The sequence below is a fragment of the Lachnellula hyalina genome (genome assembly GCF_007821495.1).
Source record: "Lachnellula hyalina strain CBS 185.66 chromosome Unknown contig00008, whole genome shotgun sequence".
NCBI classification, from domain to species: Eukaryota; Fungi; Ascomycota; class Leotiomycetes; order Helotiales; family Lachnaceae; genus Lachnellula; species Lachnellula hyalina.
The window spans coordinates 172477-187349 of record NW_022157122.1 but is presented as its reverse complement, the minus strand read 5'-3'; the positions used below and the strand labels follow the sequence as shown (position 1 = coordinate 187349).

Below are 14873 nucleotides of genomic sequence, written 5' to 3'. Positions count from 1 at the left end.
GAAGGTCATAAACGAAAGGTCCCCTGGCCAAGCGCTCTTCTTTGCATGAAATGTCTTTCTTAATAGGTTGTCTTGTATATAATTTCTGAGCTTAGCACGTCTCCGTACCCCCCGGGAGGTCCCTAGGGCTACAGGTATCACCTGCGATCCGACAGACGTTAATCAATATCATCATCATCATCATCATCAGCCCTACCAAAGCCATCTTCCTGGCAAGCCTAGTCGGCGGTGTTTTGGATGTTCTGAACATGTACTCGTACTATATATATATATAGAATTACACTTTCCATCCTCCCACTTCTCTTCCCAAAACCCAGCGGTACTCCGAAAGGAGTACTCAACATGCGCTATCCAAGAGAGCAGAGCGCTGTTGGCCTGTTGCAGGCATTGCTAGACGTCGAGCGGTATAGCAATTTCCTCCTTATCCATTACCTCGTCTGAAGTGAATGGTCTTTCTACTTGCGCTGTTTGTACAACTGCTTTAATGACATGGTTGATTCTCAATATTCACAGCAAGTCAAGGATATGTCTACTGCTCTTGTCGAGCACCTTTCTATCCTTTCTCTACCCCTACCTTCTACATCCTACCGTACAACCCACAAACCTCTCGTCACCGTCGGACTCACGTGATTATTCCCCGTGAGCACTACACTCCTGGCCATACACATCCCGAGCAGAACCCAGATGCATGTCCCCGATCCGTTCCACTCCACGGTATGCATTCATTACACGCATACCCGTTCAAGTACAGACTACTCATGTATTGCACAGAATCTACAGATAACTACAAGTGTCCCACTGCAATATCATCGGTCCTCTTGGCTGGCAGATATATGTAGTTTATGGGTCGATTCTTATGGCTTATTTCGCTAGTTTATGAAAAGACTTTGGTTTGTAATGTGAGGTTTAGGAAGGGGGTTTTCGGAGGTAAGGTAGCAACGCTTCAAGGTAATTAATAGCTGAGTATTTCGTTGACTTTCTTTAGTATCATCATACTGGGGTACTGAAAATGCCTAAAGAATTGATGATAACGAAGACGGTGCGAATAACATGGTAGAAGCTCGTGGTGATAGGATTTCGAAACACGAAAAACATGAAGCTAAAGAACACGTGACTTATTAATGGAAAGACCTTTTGAAACGGCAACTCTTTTGGGAGAATATATAGAGGACATTATTATACTCCAACTTGAAGTAGCTTCGAAGAGACGTTGGCACGATTCCAAATGATTTCCAGTCTCCGCCTTGCTGATACCTTGGTAGCCAACTCTCCCTGCTCCAAACAATCATCTCCCTGTCTCGCATATGAACAAATCTCTAGTTCTCGTCCCCTCTGAATGTCTCGAAAGTATGAAACGGAACAGTTACAACAACACTCGATTAGAATCACCTGCTGCAGGGTCCCGGCGTAGGCCTCGCAGCTCATCTCAAAGCTTATTGTTTGCACCTCCTACTCGGAGCATCTCATTGGCCCAGGCGCGTGCCACCAACCAGCGGGAACGGAAAGCCATTAGGGCCCACAAGGCGATGCGATGCGATCTTGTGGTTCATGACGCAGATAGATAGTGCTGAAAGGATACTGGACTGGAGGCTATCAACATGCGCATTTGTGACATTCTTGAAAAAAGAGGAGAAGGAGAAGGAGAAGGAGAAGAAGAAGAAGAAGAAGAAGGTCTGATGTGAGAAATATATGAAGATTAAAGTGTTTACCGCAAAAGGGAAGGAGGATTCCCTCAGCCATGGAACAGCGAGACAGCCCACACACGCACACACGAGTCCCCGCCAATGCGTCCAATGCCAGAAACCCGATAGTTTGGGATTTGCGCTTTAGCGACAATATGGCTTGCATTTAGGTGGTCATGGTGGAGTGTGCGAGTGGGTTTTGTTCGTCGTGGCACCTGTGAAGAGCCGTTCTAAGGCTCGCCCCGGCCCTGACCCCAGCAAATAAAACAATTCGGGGGGCTGGGTCGGGTTGGGTTGGGTTGATGAACGACGAATCCATACAGCATCCCCTTCAATTTACCACAATTGCCGGTCATCATCATACAGTAATCTAAAAATAAGGAAGTGATAAAAGTAGAGTGAGTTCACTGTCAAACGGATTCCGACAATTAGAAAGAGAATAGAGTCTTGGTGCAGGGTAATTATCCTCGGGCGCAATTCCATCGCATCATATCGCATCGCGTCGCATTGATGCACGTCTGCCCCTAAATCCTGTACTGTCTGTCTGTAGGTACTTACTGTAGCTTACTCGGACGTTGGACCCAGACTACTTCCTTCCTTCGCTAGGAAAGCAGTCAGCCAGCCATTGAACTCGACACAACTCGAGCATGCCATGTTCAACCCCATCATCGCATTCCCTGCTTTCGTCTCCTAACTCTCAATTGCATGCGCCAGGCCGTGAGAACGGTGGGCGGCGTGGCGTTGGGTGTCAGTGACGCAGTGCGGTGTAGGTTGGGCGCGCAATCAAGATTATCTACAGTATACTCCGTACTGTAGTCCAGCCTGTCAGTCTCTTGTCCCCGAACCACCTGAAGATTTGGTGAAGAACTTGTTTCTACAAACGCGCGCGCAAAACTCGACGCGGAACAGAAGATTCTCTGCAGTCCAATTGAAGGTGGAGGAAGTGGACTTTGGGGGTCGAGTGGCAGTTTACCTTCATTTTCATTTGGTGGGAGCTGGGCTGGGTTTTCGCCTCGCCATCCCATTATTTGACCCTTTCCCAGCCTTCCCAAATTTCACCGCTTCACGAACACGAAAGAGGTCCTCGACCCAGCACTTTCTTTTAACCACGCTCGTTTTTGCAATTGCAATTCATACTTGCACTTTTCCTTGCGTTCCAGCCTCTTGGAAAAAATCACATTCCTCGTTCCCCAATCGAGAAAGACAACACCCACACTCAACTCTTGTGATACTTGACACCGGTCCACGAGTCACTTATCCATCTCCCTTTTGTGGGCGGACATTGAATCGCCTTCACCTTGTCGACCTCTCCGCCTTCATCCTTGCTCGCAGCCGCGCTGACGACCCCAATCCAACAACCTTATAACGACCCTTACGACGCCAACGAACCCGTTACGCCCACACCCGCGCAGCGCCAGCAGCAGCGTCCTGTACGAAGAACACATTTAGAAGCTGCCTCAGCCGGCATCTCCCCACCTCCACAACTTCGATTTGCACAGCACCAAGGCAGCGAACAACAGCTCACTAATGATTTCGACGAGGATCTTGCGACTTCAACTCCTGTAGCTTCCAGTTCCCTACGCCACTCTCCCCAAGCTGAGAGACGCCCTCATCGCGCGCTCCGGATATCAAAAAACACTTCGAGTGCTATCCTTTTTACTCTCGAAGAGGCATTACGACACCCACATCCTTTCACGCCCGATCTGGTTGAGGAGAACGCCCAGATGTCAGACCTGACTGGTGGGGGTCCTTTAGCACCCGCTGGCAATGGGCGCGGTAACCATGGCGGCTTTAGAGGTCAGGATGTTCCTGGCACTGGCTCGCCCAGCGGGATCAAGGGTCCGAGTGTTATAATGCGCGAGCGACAAGCTAGGGAGGCAAGAAAGCGAGCAGCGCAAGAGGAAAAAGAGGCAATGGAGAGAGCGAGAGCTGATGAAGAAGCTCTGATTATTCAGGAGACTACCCGCAGAAACGCAGAGAGGCGAGCGGCAACTGCTGGCGCTGCACCACAAAGAGGAAGTGGAGAAGGTGGCCAGCGTGGATCTGGTGGCACGACTGGTCAGAGAATCTCGGATAATTCCCAGAGATCAGATAGGAGATCAGGTGATCGAGTAGTGAGTGGTGGTGAACCTGGTCGACAACAAGAGCAACCATTGCAAGGTGTTGGGAGAGGAGGTCGCGCCGTTGGAGGAGGTGAGGCTTCAGCTTCGGCAAGACCACGTCCTGCGCAATCACAACAACCCAGACCTGTTCAGCCCGAGCAGCAGCGACCCAGACCTGCTCAACCTCAAGCAGGACCTTCTGCAACTGGACCTTCAAATGCACCCCCAGGTGAATCATCTGGTGCCCAACAAACTCGATCTTCGTTTCCACATGCTTTTGAACGCTGGGAAACTTTGTCTGCCCATTGGGAGGGGCTCACCTCGTATTGGATCCGCCGATTACAAGAGAACAGTCGAGAGATTGACAGTGATCCATTATCGCAACAACTTTCTCGACAAGTCACCGACCTTTCGGCTGCTGGTGCCAATCTTTTCCATGCTGTAGTCGAACTTCAACGGTTAAGAGCTTCTTCCGAGCGAAAGTTCCAGCGCTGGTTCTTCGAGACTCGGGCTGACATAGAACGAGGACAAGAAATCCAAGCCATGTTGGAAGCAAGTCTCACGACCGAACGACAAGAGCGAGGAGCTGCCATTGAGGCTGCCGTTCAACAGGAACGAGAAAAGCTCAACCTCGACAAACAACTGGCGGACATGAAGCGTGAACTCGCCATCTCAAAGGAAGAGGCAAAGAGAGCCTGGGAAGAATTAGGTAGGCGAGAAGAAGCTGAACGGGCCAAGATTACATCGTTACGTGACGGCCAACCAACATCAATTGGAGGGGTACAAGTCGTTCCAATGATGCAGGGTATGCCAATGCGACAGGATGTCACTCGGGATATACCACCAACCCGAGAAGGACCATACACTGGCGGACCGATTCCTGCAACCGAACCGGAAGGGCCACTTGATAGTGATATGGCATATCAAGCATACTCGCAGGCCCAACGCGCTGAACCTGCTGATCCATTCGTCGAGCAGAGTACATCCCGAGCCAGTCGAGCAGCAGAGCAACAAGTCACTTCGCCTCCAACAACCTACGAAGGTTACTCGCAAGCTCCAGCAGTGCAACCAGCTTCTTCGTCTGCCTTCTACCAGCAGCATCAAGGGACATCTCTTCATCCAAGTGAACGTGATCCAACGTATGATCAATCTGTGACTTCAGAAGGTGCGTTCAGCGAGGGAGAATATCAGATTGACGAGCGAGGCCAATGGATTCTAGATGCCAGAGGACAAAAAATCCCTTATCCAATTCCAGGTTCTGACGAGGATACAGACGAATATGACGATGACCAGGACGAGCAGGAATTAGCTAGGCGACAGCAATATCCACCCGTCTCAACGGGAGTTGAGTATGGCCCCGGGTCAGCCGCTCCATCAGGGGGAGCTCTAGCGCCATCATCTATGCCGGCGACTTCAGGTGTTGATTACAGCGGTGCTGGATATGGAAGTGAACCGTCGACGACGGAGTGGAGTGGGGTTCCGCGCCACCATCACCCTACACGACTGAGCGATGTCATGGAGGAAGATGAGCGTTCTCGTACCAGTGCGAGCCAGATCAGCCGTCGGGAATAATTCCATCCAAAAGTATATTTCGTATCTGTTTCTTGAGAGCTATTCAGCGAGGCGTGACATGGGTAATTTGCTTTCAGACAAGGCATATATTGGCGTCTGGTGTTTTGAGTAATTAAATTGAGCGGCTAGGCATTGTGGAAGCATATATTGAGGATCTTGATTTTTGTATGAATAGAGATATTTTCATGGGCATGTGGGCATAGATGAAGTAATTCAAATGAGAGAAAGTCCTTGTAAACCGAGAGGCTGTAGCACGGAATGTAAGTGAAGAATGCGACGCCGCTTTAAGAATTTAGTTAGTGAAGTGTGAAGTTACATTAAAGCAGCGGGCTAAGCTCGCACTAACCGTATGAGACGATGAGCTGAGCTGAGCTTCACTCCACTTCACCTTCTCGCAAAAAAGAGTCCTGACAGTGCAAGTGGCACTATCAACTTCACTCACTCACACTCACCATGTCTAAATCCTTCACACCGAGCAGAAGCCTCCTATCCAGCTTCTCACGCTCCCTGAAACACGATAAACCTACGCAACAATGCCTCCGCCTCCGCAATATCAACGCATCATGTCTCCACACGCCGAAAAGCTTCAGCACGTCCTCTGCGCGCACTTACAAGACTGTAGAAGAAGCGCGTTCTCGATATAAATCAGGCGTATGCATTCCTTCATTCAGCCTCTTCCCCCCTCAAAATCCAAAAGCCAAAAACCAAACACTAACCCCACACCACGCACACAGCCATTCTCCTACCGCGCAGGCCTCCTCTTCCTCACCTCAGGCGCCGGGCTAATCTTCTACTTCCGCTACGAAAAAGCACGCATGGAGCGTCTGCGCGTCGCCGAAGCGACGAAAGGTGTCGGGCGCCCCAAGGTCGGCGGGCCCTTCGAGCTGGTGGACCAGGAGGGGAGGAGGTTCACGGATGAGGATATGAGGGGCAGGTACAGTTTGGTTTATTTTGGGTTTAGCCATTGTCCGGACATCTGCCCGGAGGAGCTGGATAAGATGGCGGTGATGATTGATTTGGTGAATGGGGAAGGGGGGACTGCGAACTCGGAGAGTTCGAGGGATGGGAAGGAGAAGGAGAAGCAGAGGAAACTATTGCCGCTTTTCATTACGTGTGATCCGGCGCGCGATACACCGGCGGTGCTGAAGGAGTACCTAAAGGAGTTCCATGCGGGGATTGTGGGGCTCACGGGGACGTGGGAGCAGGTTAAAGACGTGTGTAAGAAGTATCGCGTGTACTTTAGTACGCCCGAGGGCGTCAAGCAGGGCCAGGATTATCTGGTCGATCATAGTATTTATTTTTACCTGATGGATCCCGAGGGGGATTTCGTCGAGGCGATTGGGCGCCAGCATAGTCCGGAGCAGGCGGCGAAGATCATTGAGGGGCATGTGGGGGATTGGAAGGGGAAGTAGTGGTGGAGCCTTGTATCACAGTGTGTATATGTAATGGGCTGGTTGTATTGTACGGTATGGATTGGCCAAGGGAAAATAGATGGGGATTCGCTACTCTCGCTTGGTTTTATCTAAACCTAGACCGCACTTCCTCTTTCTTCTTCTTTTCATCCGAACGCGCTTTACTCGTACCGTACGACGACTCTAAAAAGCCGCCGCTGCTTGTCAAAGCAGCTAGTCCGTCTTGTACAAGAGTCCCGTTCAGAACATTCACCTGTGCTCTTCTCTTCTCTTTTCCCCCCTTCTATTTATATCCAACATTGCTCTACTCTGCTTTACTTTGCTCTGCGCTGTCATGCTAGAGCACTTATCAAAATATGCAGTATGCATGTTTCTTGCTTTATTTAGACGGGCTGTTGAGAAATGAAGTAAGTAGGTATTTCACTTCACTTCACTTCACTTCACTTCCATTAATCTAAACGGCAAGTACTGTACTTTTCAAGTTCCATTCATCCTATAGCTACCAACACGTGCTTAATCCTCGCTTGCTCGTTTGTTCGTCTCTTCTTTTAGTAGGAAGGGAGAAGTAGAAAGAGGGAGGAAGGCCTCTGTGTTTCATTTCAAAATTAGGCTCTTGATTCCCTTCTAATTTAGGAGCGTTGAATATAACCACTTTTCATATATTTACTTCTCGTATATAGTATCTGGCCGTTAGTATTGTGTTACGAAATAAAAATCCAGTCATTCAGTTTTAATCAATAAGAATATCATAGCCATGGTCCACGAGACGTCATCTCCTGACTACTGATCATTAGTTTTTGCATGCGAGTAAGCAAGCAAGTAAGCAAGCTCACTTGACGAGATGATGGTGGTGGGATGGTTTGGGTATCTGGAAATGCGGTAACTTGATGCATGTCTCGGGTTCACTTAAGATGCCAGTCTTGGATTTAGATGTAGGAGTGAGGGAGGAAAACATAGTGCGTGATGGTAGGTTCTGTGGGAATGGACACCTGCTCGTGCATTCAGCGCGTGTGCATTTCTTTGGTTCAAGCAACTCAAAATCGTATGTCGAATATGAGGATGAGGTAGCTAGGGACTGCTCTGCTCTGCTCTGCATAGAACACCAAGCACAACAGTAAAGCTGGTAGTAAGGTACGTATGGAATGGTGGTCCGCAAGTCCGAGTTAAACGGCTGCGGTGGCCACGCTAGCCTCGCCATGCATGACCTTTCACGCATATGGGGTAATATTATATCATGAGAGCCAGGTAGCAGCATGTAGTTGAGCCTGGGAGTGTTCCATGTATTACACATGAAGTTCTTACCTACAGTCTGTAATGTTTCAAGTGCTTCAGAGGTCCGTATCGATTCGATAGTTGGATATTGTGCGATGTTGTCCTATTTGATGGAATACAACTAGACGTCGATGGAGGGTATCGAAGAGTACTTTGGAACCCTTCTTGCATTTCGAACTTGCTCGAAAAGGGAACACGTGGTTTATTGCTCTATAAGTAACGTTCCATGACGAGAATGTGAAATATAGCCTGACTAGAGGATTAAGAGCACGGCATAATTGAGTGCCGCAATGACACAGATGGTATCGTTGTTACGTCAGGGTTCATTCCATTTTAACGGCACGAAAGCGGAGAATCAGTGGCATGGGATAGTAGACGACTGGGAGCAGCCCTGAAATGATTTGGCCTTGTATTTGTTTGCCGGGGAACGATTGCTTGCATATCTTCGATCAACTCCGAGCGCATGCGATTTGGGATCGAAACGGGTCTGCCTCGACGACACAAAATCTCCGGTGAAATTCGCACAAATGAGATTTCAGCTCCTCTGTATCGGACATTGCTCCTCATTGGAAACGAATACTCTTCTAGAAGCCCAATAAAGAATTTATAAAGTGGCGCAGGCCCGGATCCGCCACTTAAAGATGAATAGGCTAAATGCAATACCGATATATCTCGGGTAACACTCATGCAACCCTGTAGAAGTGCTCGAGTTGTATATTGGCCAGTGCTGCCGGGACCCCATATTCTGGGCGTTGGGCGCGTGGGCATGCCTACGTCGTGAGCAGCGGCCATTTCCGTGGTGGGTGCGATATTCCTTCACGTGCGTTGCATTGCGAATTTATGAAATGCATCGCGGGGAGGTATTTTCGTTTTCTATTTTGGCGTTGATTGTGATATTCTTTCCTCAGGATAGATTTTGAGTTTGATGGAGGATTTCTTTTGTGATATGTAAGTCGTGATGTCCTGTTATTTTGTAGTAAATATAGTCTGCTCAGTTTTCCCCAAATAGATCATCATTACCAGCTATATAATCCGCCTTGAAAGCCACCATAGGCCGGCCATGTCCATTCTACTACGTCTTCTTCTAGTTGCAATTGCCCTGGAGATTATTTTCTCTGGAGTAAAGGGTGATCTCATCGGTGCGGAATTTGTTAATCCTCCGTCGGCTGGACCTGTTGGAGACTTTGCCCATAATTTGGTTTGGGAAGTTCACGAGGTTCAGAAAATTCAATGGAGCACATTGTTCTCGAACTACTCCATAGTACTGTGGCAACAAATGACTCCAACTATGGCGAGACGAGGTCCCACCATTCTAGGTACCGTTCATCCATTATCAAGAAAGTACGCCCAGAAACTAACGTGAAACCAAAAATGAAGACACCACTTGTAACATGTCTAGTAATTCTCAAATCGCGGAATTTGGCTGGGCAGTACAAAGTTATGATTTAGATCAGGGCGAGTCTCCAGTTTTTTTTCTTCAGCTTGTATCTTCGGCTTCAAATGTAGTCGTTACTTCGCATTACTTCAACATCTCAAGTTCTTCGTCTGTAGGAACCCTCTCAACCACTTGGATTCCGTTGCCAGATCCCATTGTTACTCCACCGGGAAGTCCAATCAAAAGAAACCTGACAAGTAGCTCAACATCCGCAATATCTATCATCCCAACTTCGATTCGTGGAAGTACAACTACGATCATTACGCCATTGATCTTGATCACGCCCAATGCGATAGTTATAGGAAGCAAAAATACAACGAATTCAACAGTATGCTTCTTTCTGACCCCTGAAAGTACAACGGCGGCAGCTTCACCCGCGACTCTCGATCACTCGGTACTAGCAACAAAGCCATTGCCTATGCCGTATTTAACAGGTACGCACCCGATAAAAACATTGATGTCAAGCAGCTCAACGCCTTACACGTCGCAAATACTCAAGGATTCGAGCAGCCAACCGGCCCAACTAGACAGTGACTCGAACACAGAATTAATCGAAGTGGCTGTAGTTTTCGGTACGGCCGGCCTTTCTATTGTGGGCTTATTCATCTTCTGGAAAGTTCAGAAAAGGAAGATGCTAAGGCTGGAGCTGCAGAGAAGACAAAAACACGAGCACTGGCCACGGCTGACCATCTTAAATGTGTGCGGGAGATCTTTCTCACAAGGAGCTGGAACTCCCGGTAACAACGATGCATCAGAGGTATCTTTAGGAGCTCAGCCACCTGTGGAATTGGAAAGCCAGCGGCCTGTAGCGGAAATGCCCGGGGTTTGACGCCGTGGTCCTAATGTCGGGACTTTTTGAAAAGGTACTGCGGCAGCGTGATCCACTGGGACGAAGGAATGGTTGGTACACCAAACCCACGATAGGAATTCAATCCACAATTCAGACTTCTTGTGGGGGGGTTTTGGTGAGGTCGAAGCTTGTCCTTTTTTGCGGAATGAAAGGGATGCATCAGCAACGGATGTAAATTACTAGACCACCGAGGGTATATAGTGTTGAAGCCAAGAGTCCAGTGTACATGATCGGAGATGAATAGACTTATGCTAATTGCAAACTCCGAAATGCCATGTACTTCGTCTCTAGCCGGCTCTACAGGAGCAATATCGTTGGTAATGATGCCACGATTTTACTTGGAGTTGTACCACTGGAATCAGATCTTTTTGTCGTACCCAGACATTGCTCGTGAACTCTTCGCATGCCATTGGAGCGGACTCCTCACTTCTACCGGAGGTGAGATATAGAGAGAAAGGGGGGCGCTTGAGGTTGCAAACATGCCTCTGTTATAAACTCTCCATGCACTCATATAGCCCGATGTACGCCACTGACTTCCTGGTTGGGCTTGAATGGGTGGTAGTTTGATTGTAAAGGGAAGAAGGAGGTGAGTGAGAGGAGAAAGAGGCAGGAGAGGTGCAACAGGGTGGGGTGTTGGTGCTTAGTCATAATTTCCATTGGGAAATTGCCAGCATGTTATCGTTATCCTTCTTGGTGGCAGGTTCTCTGTCCTCTTCAACAACATCCCATCCAACAAGAGCGTACTCTGCTGCTCTTACCACCCCATACTAGCTCCCATTGCGCGCGTGCGCATCGATCGAGTCCATGTCCCCTTAATAGGCCTCCTGCCTCCTCGACCTGACTCAAGTGTCTGCACCGAGCTTGAATCATGTCAGATGCAAGAAAAGGAGAAGAGTGGAACGCCCCCCATTGTCGCTCTTTTACAGTGAATCACAGAAGAAGCTCAAATATGAATTTCAAAATGCATACACGTGATGCCATCAGAAGCCGAGCGTGCTTGCGAACGGACCTCTCATTCGTTAATAGAAGTACTTGCACAGAAGAAGAAGGACAGTGCAGTAGTTCCTACACATTGCAATTTCCGAACCACAAGATGTGTTTGCTAGTGCAGACTCTTAATCTCGTAGTCTCATAAATGTGTGTCTAAGAGACATGGGGTTCTTGTCGTATCACAAGGCTCATCCGCAGCATGTTCTTAGGCGACACTCCAGCCTCGAAGGATGCCGGACCCATTATTCAGCGTTCTATTTTGAGTTTATAGGTGAATCACGTTAAACCTGTGATTGACTATATATAAAGGGGCTTCAGTCTCTTGATTTGTTTTCAGCATAGTTTTGATATCACAACACCAATATGCTGTCTTTCGTTCTTTTACTCCCATTTTTGTGGCTAGCAACCGCACAAACAACTGACTATAGCCAATATGTCAGTGTTTTGTAAGTCTGTGAGACCTCTTTCAAAGACCGTCTCTAACTGTAAAAAGCACAGGAACCCAGAATGGCGGCAATGACTTTCCAGGCGTCTCACAACCCCATGGTATGGTCAAACTCGGCCCTGATCTACTCGCGGTTGGCACAGATTCTTATTCAGGATACCTGCCAAATGGCAAATTTTCTGGCTTTAGTATGATGCATGAGCAAGGAACGGGAGGTGCCCCAAAATATGGAACAGTTGCTCAGCTGCCGCTCTTAGGAAACATCAGCAATCCATTATCTAACCTCACTGTTGGGAGATCAGGTGTGGATCAGGGATCTGTGGGATATTATAAAGCTCAGACAACTGATAATATCGTCGTGGAGCTAGCTGCTACATCCCGAGCTGGGATGTATCAGTATACGTTCCCAGCGGCGGCACAGAGCAACAACATTCTAATCGATGTCAGCCACGCACTTCCATCATTTCGTGGCCAAGGATTAGGTCAAGGCTACGCAGGTGGTGAATTCGCTATCTTGGCGGATGGACATTATGAAGCCTCGGGGATCTACAATAATGGCTGGAACAGATCGCCTAATTGGAAGATATATTCGTGTAGGTTCAGCATAGGGTTTGGGAAACAGGGCGCTAAGTGTTCTTAGGTGGCTACTTTAATGTCACGCCTACGACCTCTAATGTCTACTCTGGCGCAGCGGATGGGAGCAGCGTGTTGCAGCCGTCAGGATCAGTCAATTCTACCACTGCCGTTGGGGGTCTATATACATTCAGCAACCAAGTTGTTTCGTCGCGGGTCGGTATCTCTTGGATATCCAAAGCACAAGCTTGTCAAAATATGGAGGATGAAATACCAAAGGGCACAGACTTCTCCAACGTGGTAGAAAATACCAAAGCTGCTTGGAACACTGAAGTCCTCTCCAAAATCACGACAACTTCAACAAATACGACAAATTTAGGATTGCTCTATACCTCCCTATACTTTATGAACCTTATACCCACAAATCAAACTGGTGAAAATCCTGGTTGGACGTCCTCCGAGCCGTATTACTCCGATATCTTCACACTCTGGGATCTTTTCCGATGCTCAACATCGTTGTTGCATGTCTTGCAACCCATAGTCTACGAAGAGCATATTCGTTCAATGATTGATATCTGGAGACACGATGGGTATCTTCCAGATGCAAGGTCTTCAAATTACAACGGCAGAACACAAGGAGGTTCGAACGGTGACAACGTGCTTGCGGATGCATTTGTCAAGGGGGTTCAGGGCCAAATCAACTGGGAAGACGGGTTTGCGGCTATGGTGAAAGACGCTGAGATCACACCGGTGAACAGCGACCCCGACCCACAAGCTCCAGATTCCTCTACTAAAGAAGGAAGAGGGGCGCTTCCAGACTGGCTCCAGTATGGATTCATCACCCCGACATTTAGTCGAGCAGCTTCGCGAGCAGTTGAATACGCATACAATGACTTTTCCCTGTACCAAGTTGCGAGAGGCCTCGGCAAGCTTGACGATGCAGTAAAGTATCTCAGCCGGTCGAGGAATTGGCGGAATCACTGGAACCCCAAACTCGAATCGATTGGGTTTAAAGGCTTCATCGTTCCAAGAACTGTGTCGGGATTCGTGGCCACCGATCCGCTGACAGACGCTGGATATTGGGGCGATCCTTATTATGAAGCTAGTTCGTGGGATTACTCTTGGGGCGACATACACGACATGAAAAAGCTGGTGGATTGGATGGGCGGTGCAGACACTTTCTATTCCCGCCTCGAAGCCATGTTCACTGTCGGTGCAGACCCAAATAATTCCGGCGGAATAATATTCGATGACACAAATGAACCGTAAGCATGCAAACTAGTATTGTGAACCACGCTAATATAAATAGAACCTTCAACATCCCATATCTATACAACTTCATCAACCGACCAGATCGTTCAGTCTTCCAATCGCGAAAGGTAGCGAAAAACAACTACAACATCGGTGTCACCGGATTACCAGGGAATAGCGATGCGGGAGCAATGCAGACCTGGCTCCTGTGGAATATGATCGGCCTGTATCCCGTGACTGGCCAAACGACGTTTCTCATTCACTCGCCCTGGTATGAATCGATGACTATCGATTTGAGTAATGGGAAGACATTGAAGATTACAAGCACCGGTGGTGATGGGAATGGCGACAGCAACATTTATGTTCAGAGCCTCAAGATAAATGGCAATAACTGGGATAGAAGCTGGTTGACATGGGATGATGTCTTCGCGCATGGTGGCTCGATGGAATTCGTGTTAGGCCCAGATGCTACGCAATGGGCGACTGGCGAATTACCCCCCAGCCCAGCTACCGAATTTTAACGCTGCGAATCTGCAAGCATGCTTCAAACTTTGCCTGTGTGTGCCTGGATACGGAAATGTTGTCAGGGTATACAAGTCACGTGAATATTATAACAAATTAATACTTTACTCCAGAGCTTGTGCAGTGCTCATCTTTCCGACATTGGTTTTATCCATTCTCAATTAAGGTATCTGATCGAGTACTGCCCACCTCCGGAAGGCGTTGGCAAAATGCGACGCTGGGACTTATCAGCAAGCGGCCTTCTCTCTACTTTCAACGTCCTACTCCGGATATCAACATCATGGTTAGTGGCTCTTTTTCTGTCCCCCACAATTCTCTCCACCAAAGCTCTTTGGAAGCAGCATTGCAGTCAAAACACTATGTGACGAGAGCAAATATGCGGCCAACTTTCATCTCTCTTTACAAGCGCCATCTTCGGAGCGCTAAACGTCTTTGTCCCTCTGTACGTTTTGAAAACACGAGGTAGATGTCAGCATGTGCTATATTATTCCTTGCAACAGGCGAACTGTCGAAGACGATAAGCAAATATGCTTAATTGTCAATTTATCCTCACTCCTTGTACATTTTCTGCGCGAATGTCATTCCCCGCTTTTGCAGGGTTTGGAATGTAGTGCGACCTTGCAATGCAGCGGGGTTCCAGACAAATCGTTCGTTGATCTACTCGGTTCGAGACATCTGACAGAAAAGGTGTGGAAGATGAAAAGTCGATCGCTTATAAGAAAGCAAAGGAAGGGTTATGTCTCTGACACTTCGCCAGTCCTTCATGC

General features: G+C 48.2%; 3 protein-coding genes across 3 annotated transcripts; all 3 read left to right on the top strand.

The window, feature by feature from the left end:
* Positions 1 to 2329: 2329 nt before the first annotated feature.
* Positions 2330 to 5356, top strand: LHYA1_G001577 (uncharacterized protein; the record flags this gene model as incomplete). The annotated part of the gene is made up of 2 exons (XM_031146557.1): positions 2330 to 2429; positions 3015 to 5356. The coding sequence occupies 2 exons, from the start codon at positions 2330 to 2332 to the stop codon at positions 5354 to 5356; spliced, it is 2442 nt and encodes an 813-aa protein (XP_031009156.1).
* A 453-nt stretch (positions 5357 to 5809) lies between these two features.
* Positions 5810 to 6768, top strand: SCO1 (Protein SCO1, mitochondrial; the record flags this gene model as incomplete). Its single annotated transcript, XM_031146556.1, has 2 exons — positions 5810 to 6007; positions 6091 to 6768. The coding sequence occupies 2 exons, from the start codon at positions 5810 to 5812 to the stop codon at positions 6766 to 6768; spliced, it is 876 nt and encodes a 291-aa protein (XP_031009157.1).
* Positions 6769 to 11678: 4910 nt separating this feature from the next.
* Positions 11679 to 14105, top strand: LHYA1_G001575 (putative secreted glycosidase; the record flags this gene model as incomplete). The annotated part of the gene is made up of 4 exons (XM_031146555.1): positions 11679 to 11761; positions 11809 to 12353; positions 12401 to 13598; positions 13643 to 14105. 4 exons carry the CDS (start codon positions 11679 to 11681, stop codon positions 14103 to 14105), a joined length of 2289 nt encoding a protein of 762 aa, XP_031009158.1.
* Between the last annotated feature and the right edge of the window lie 768 nt (positions 14106 to 14873).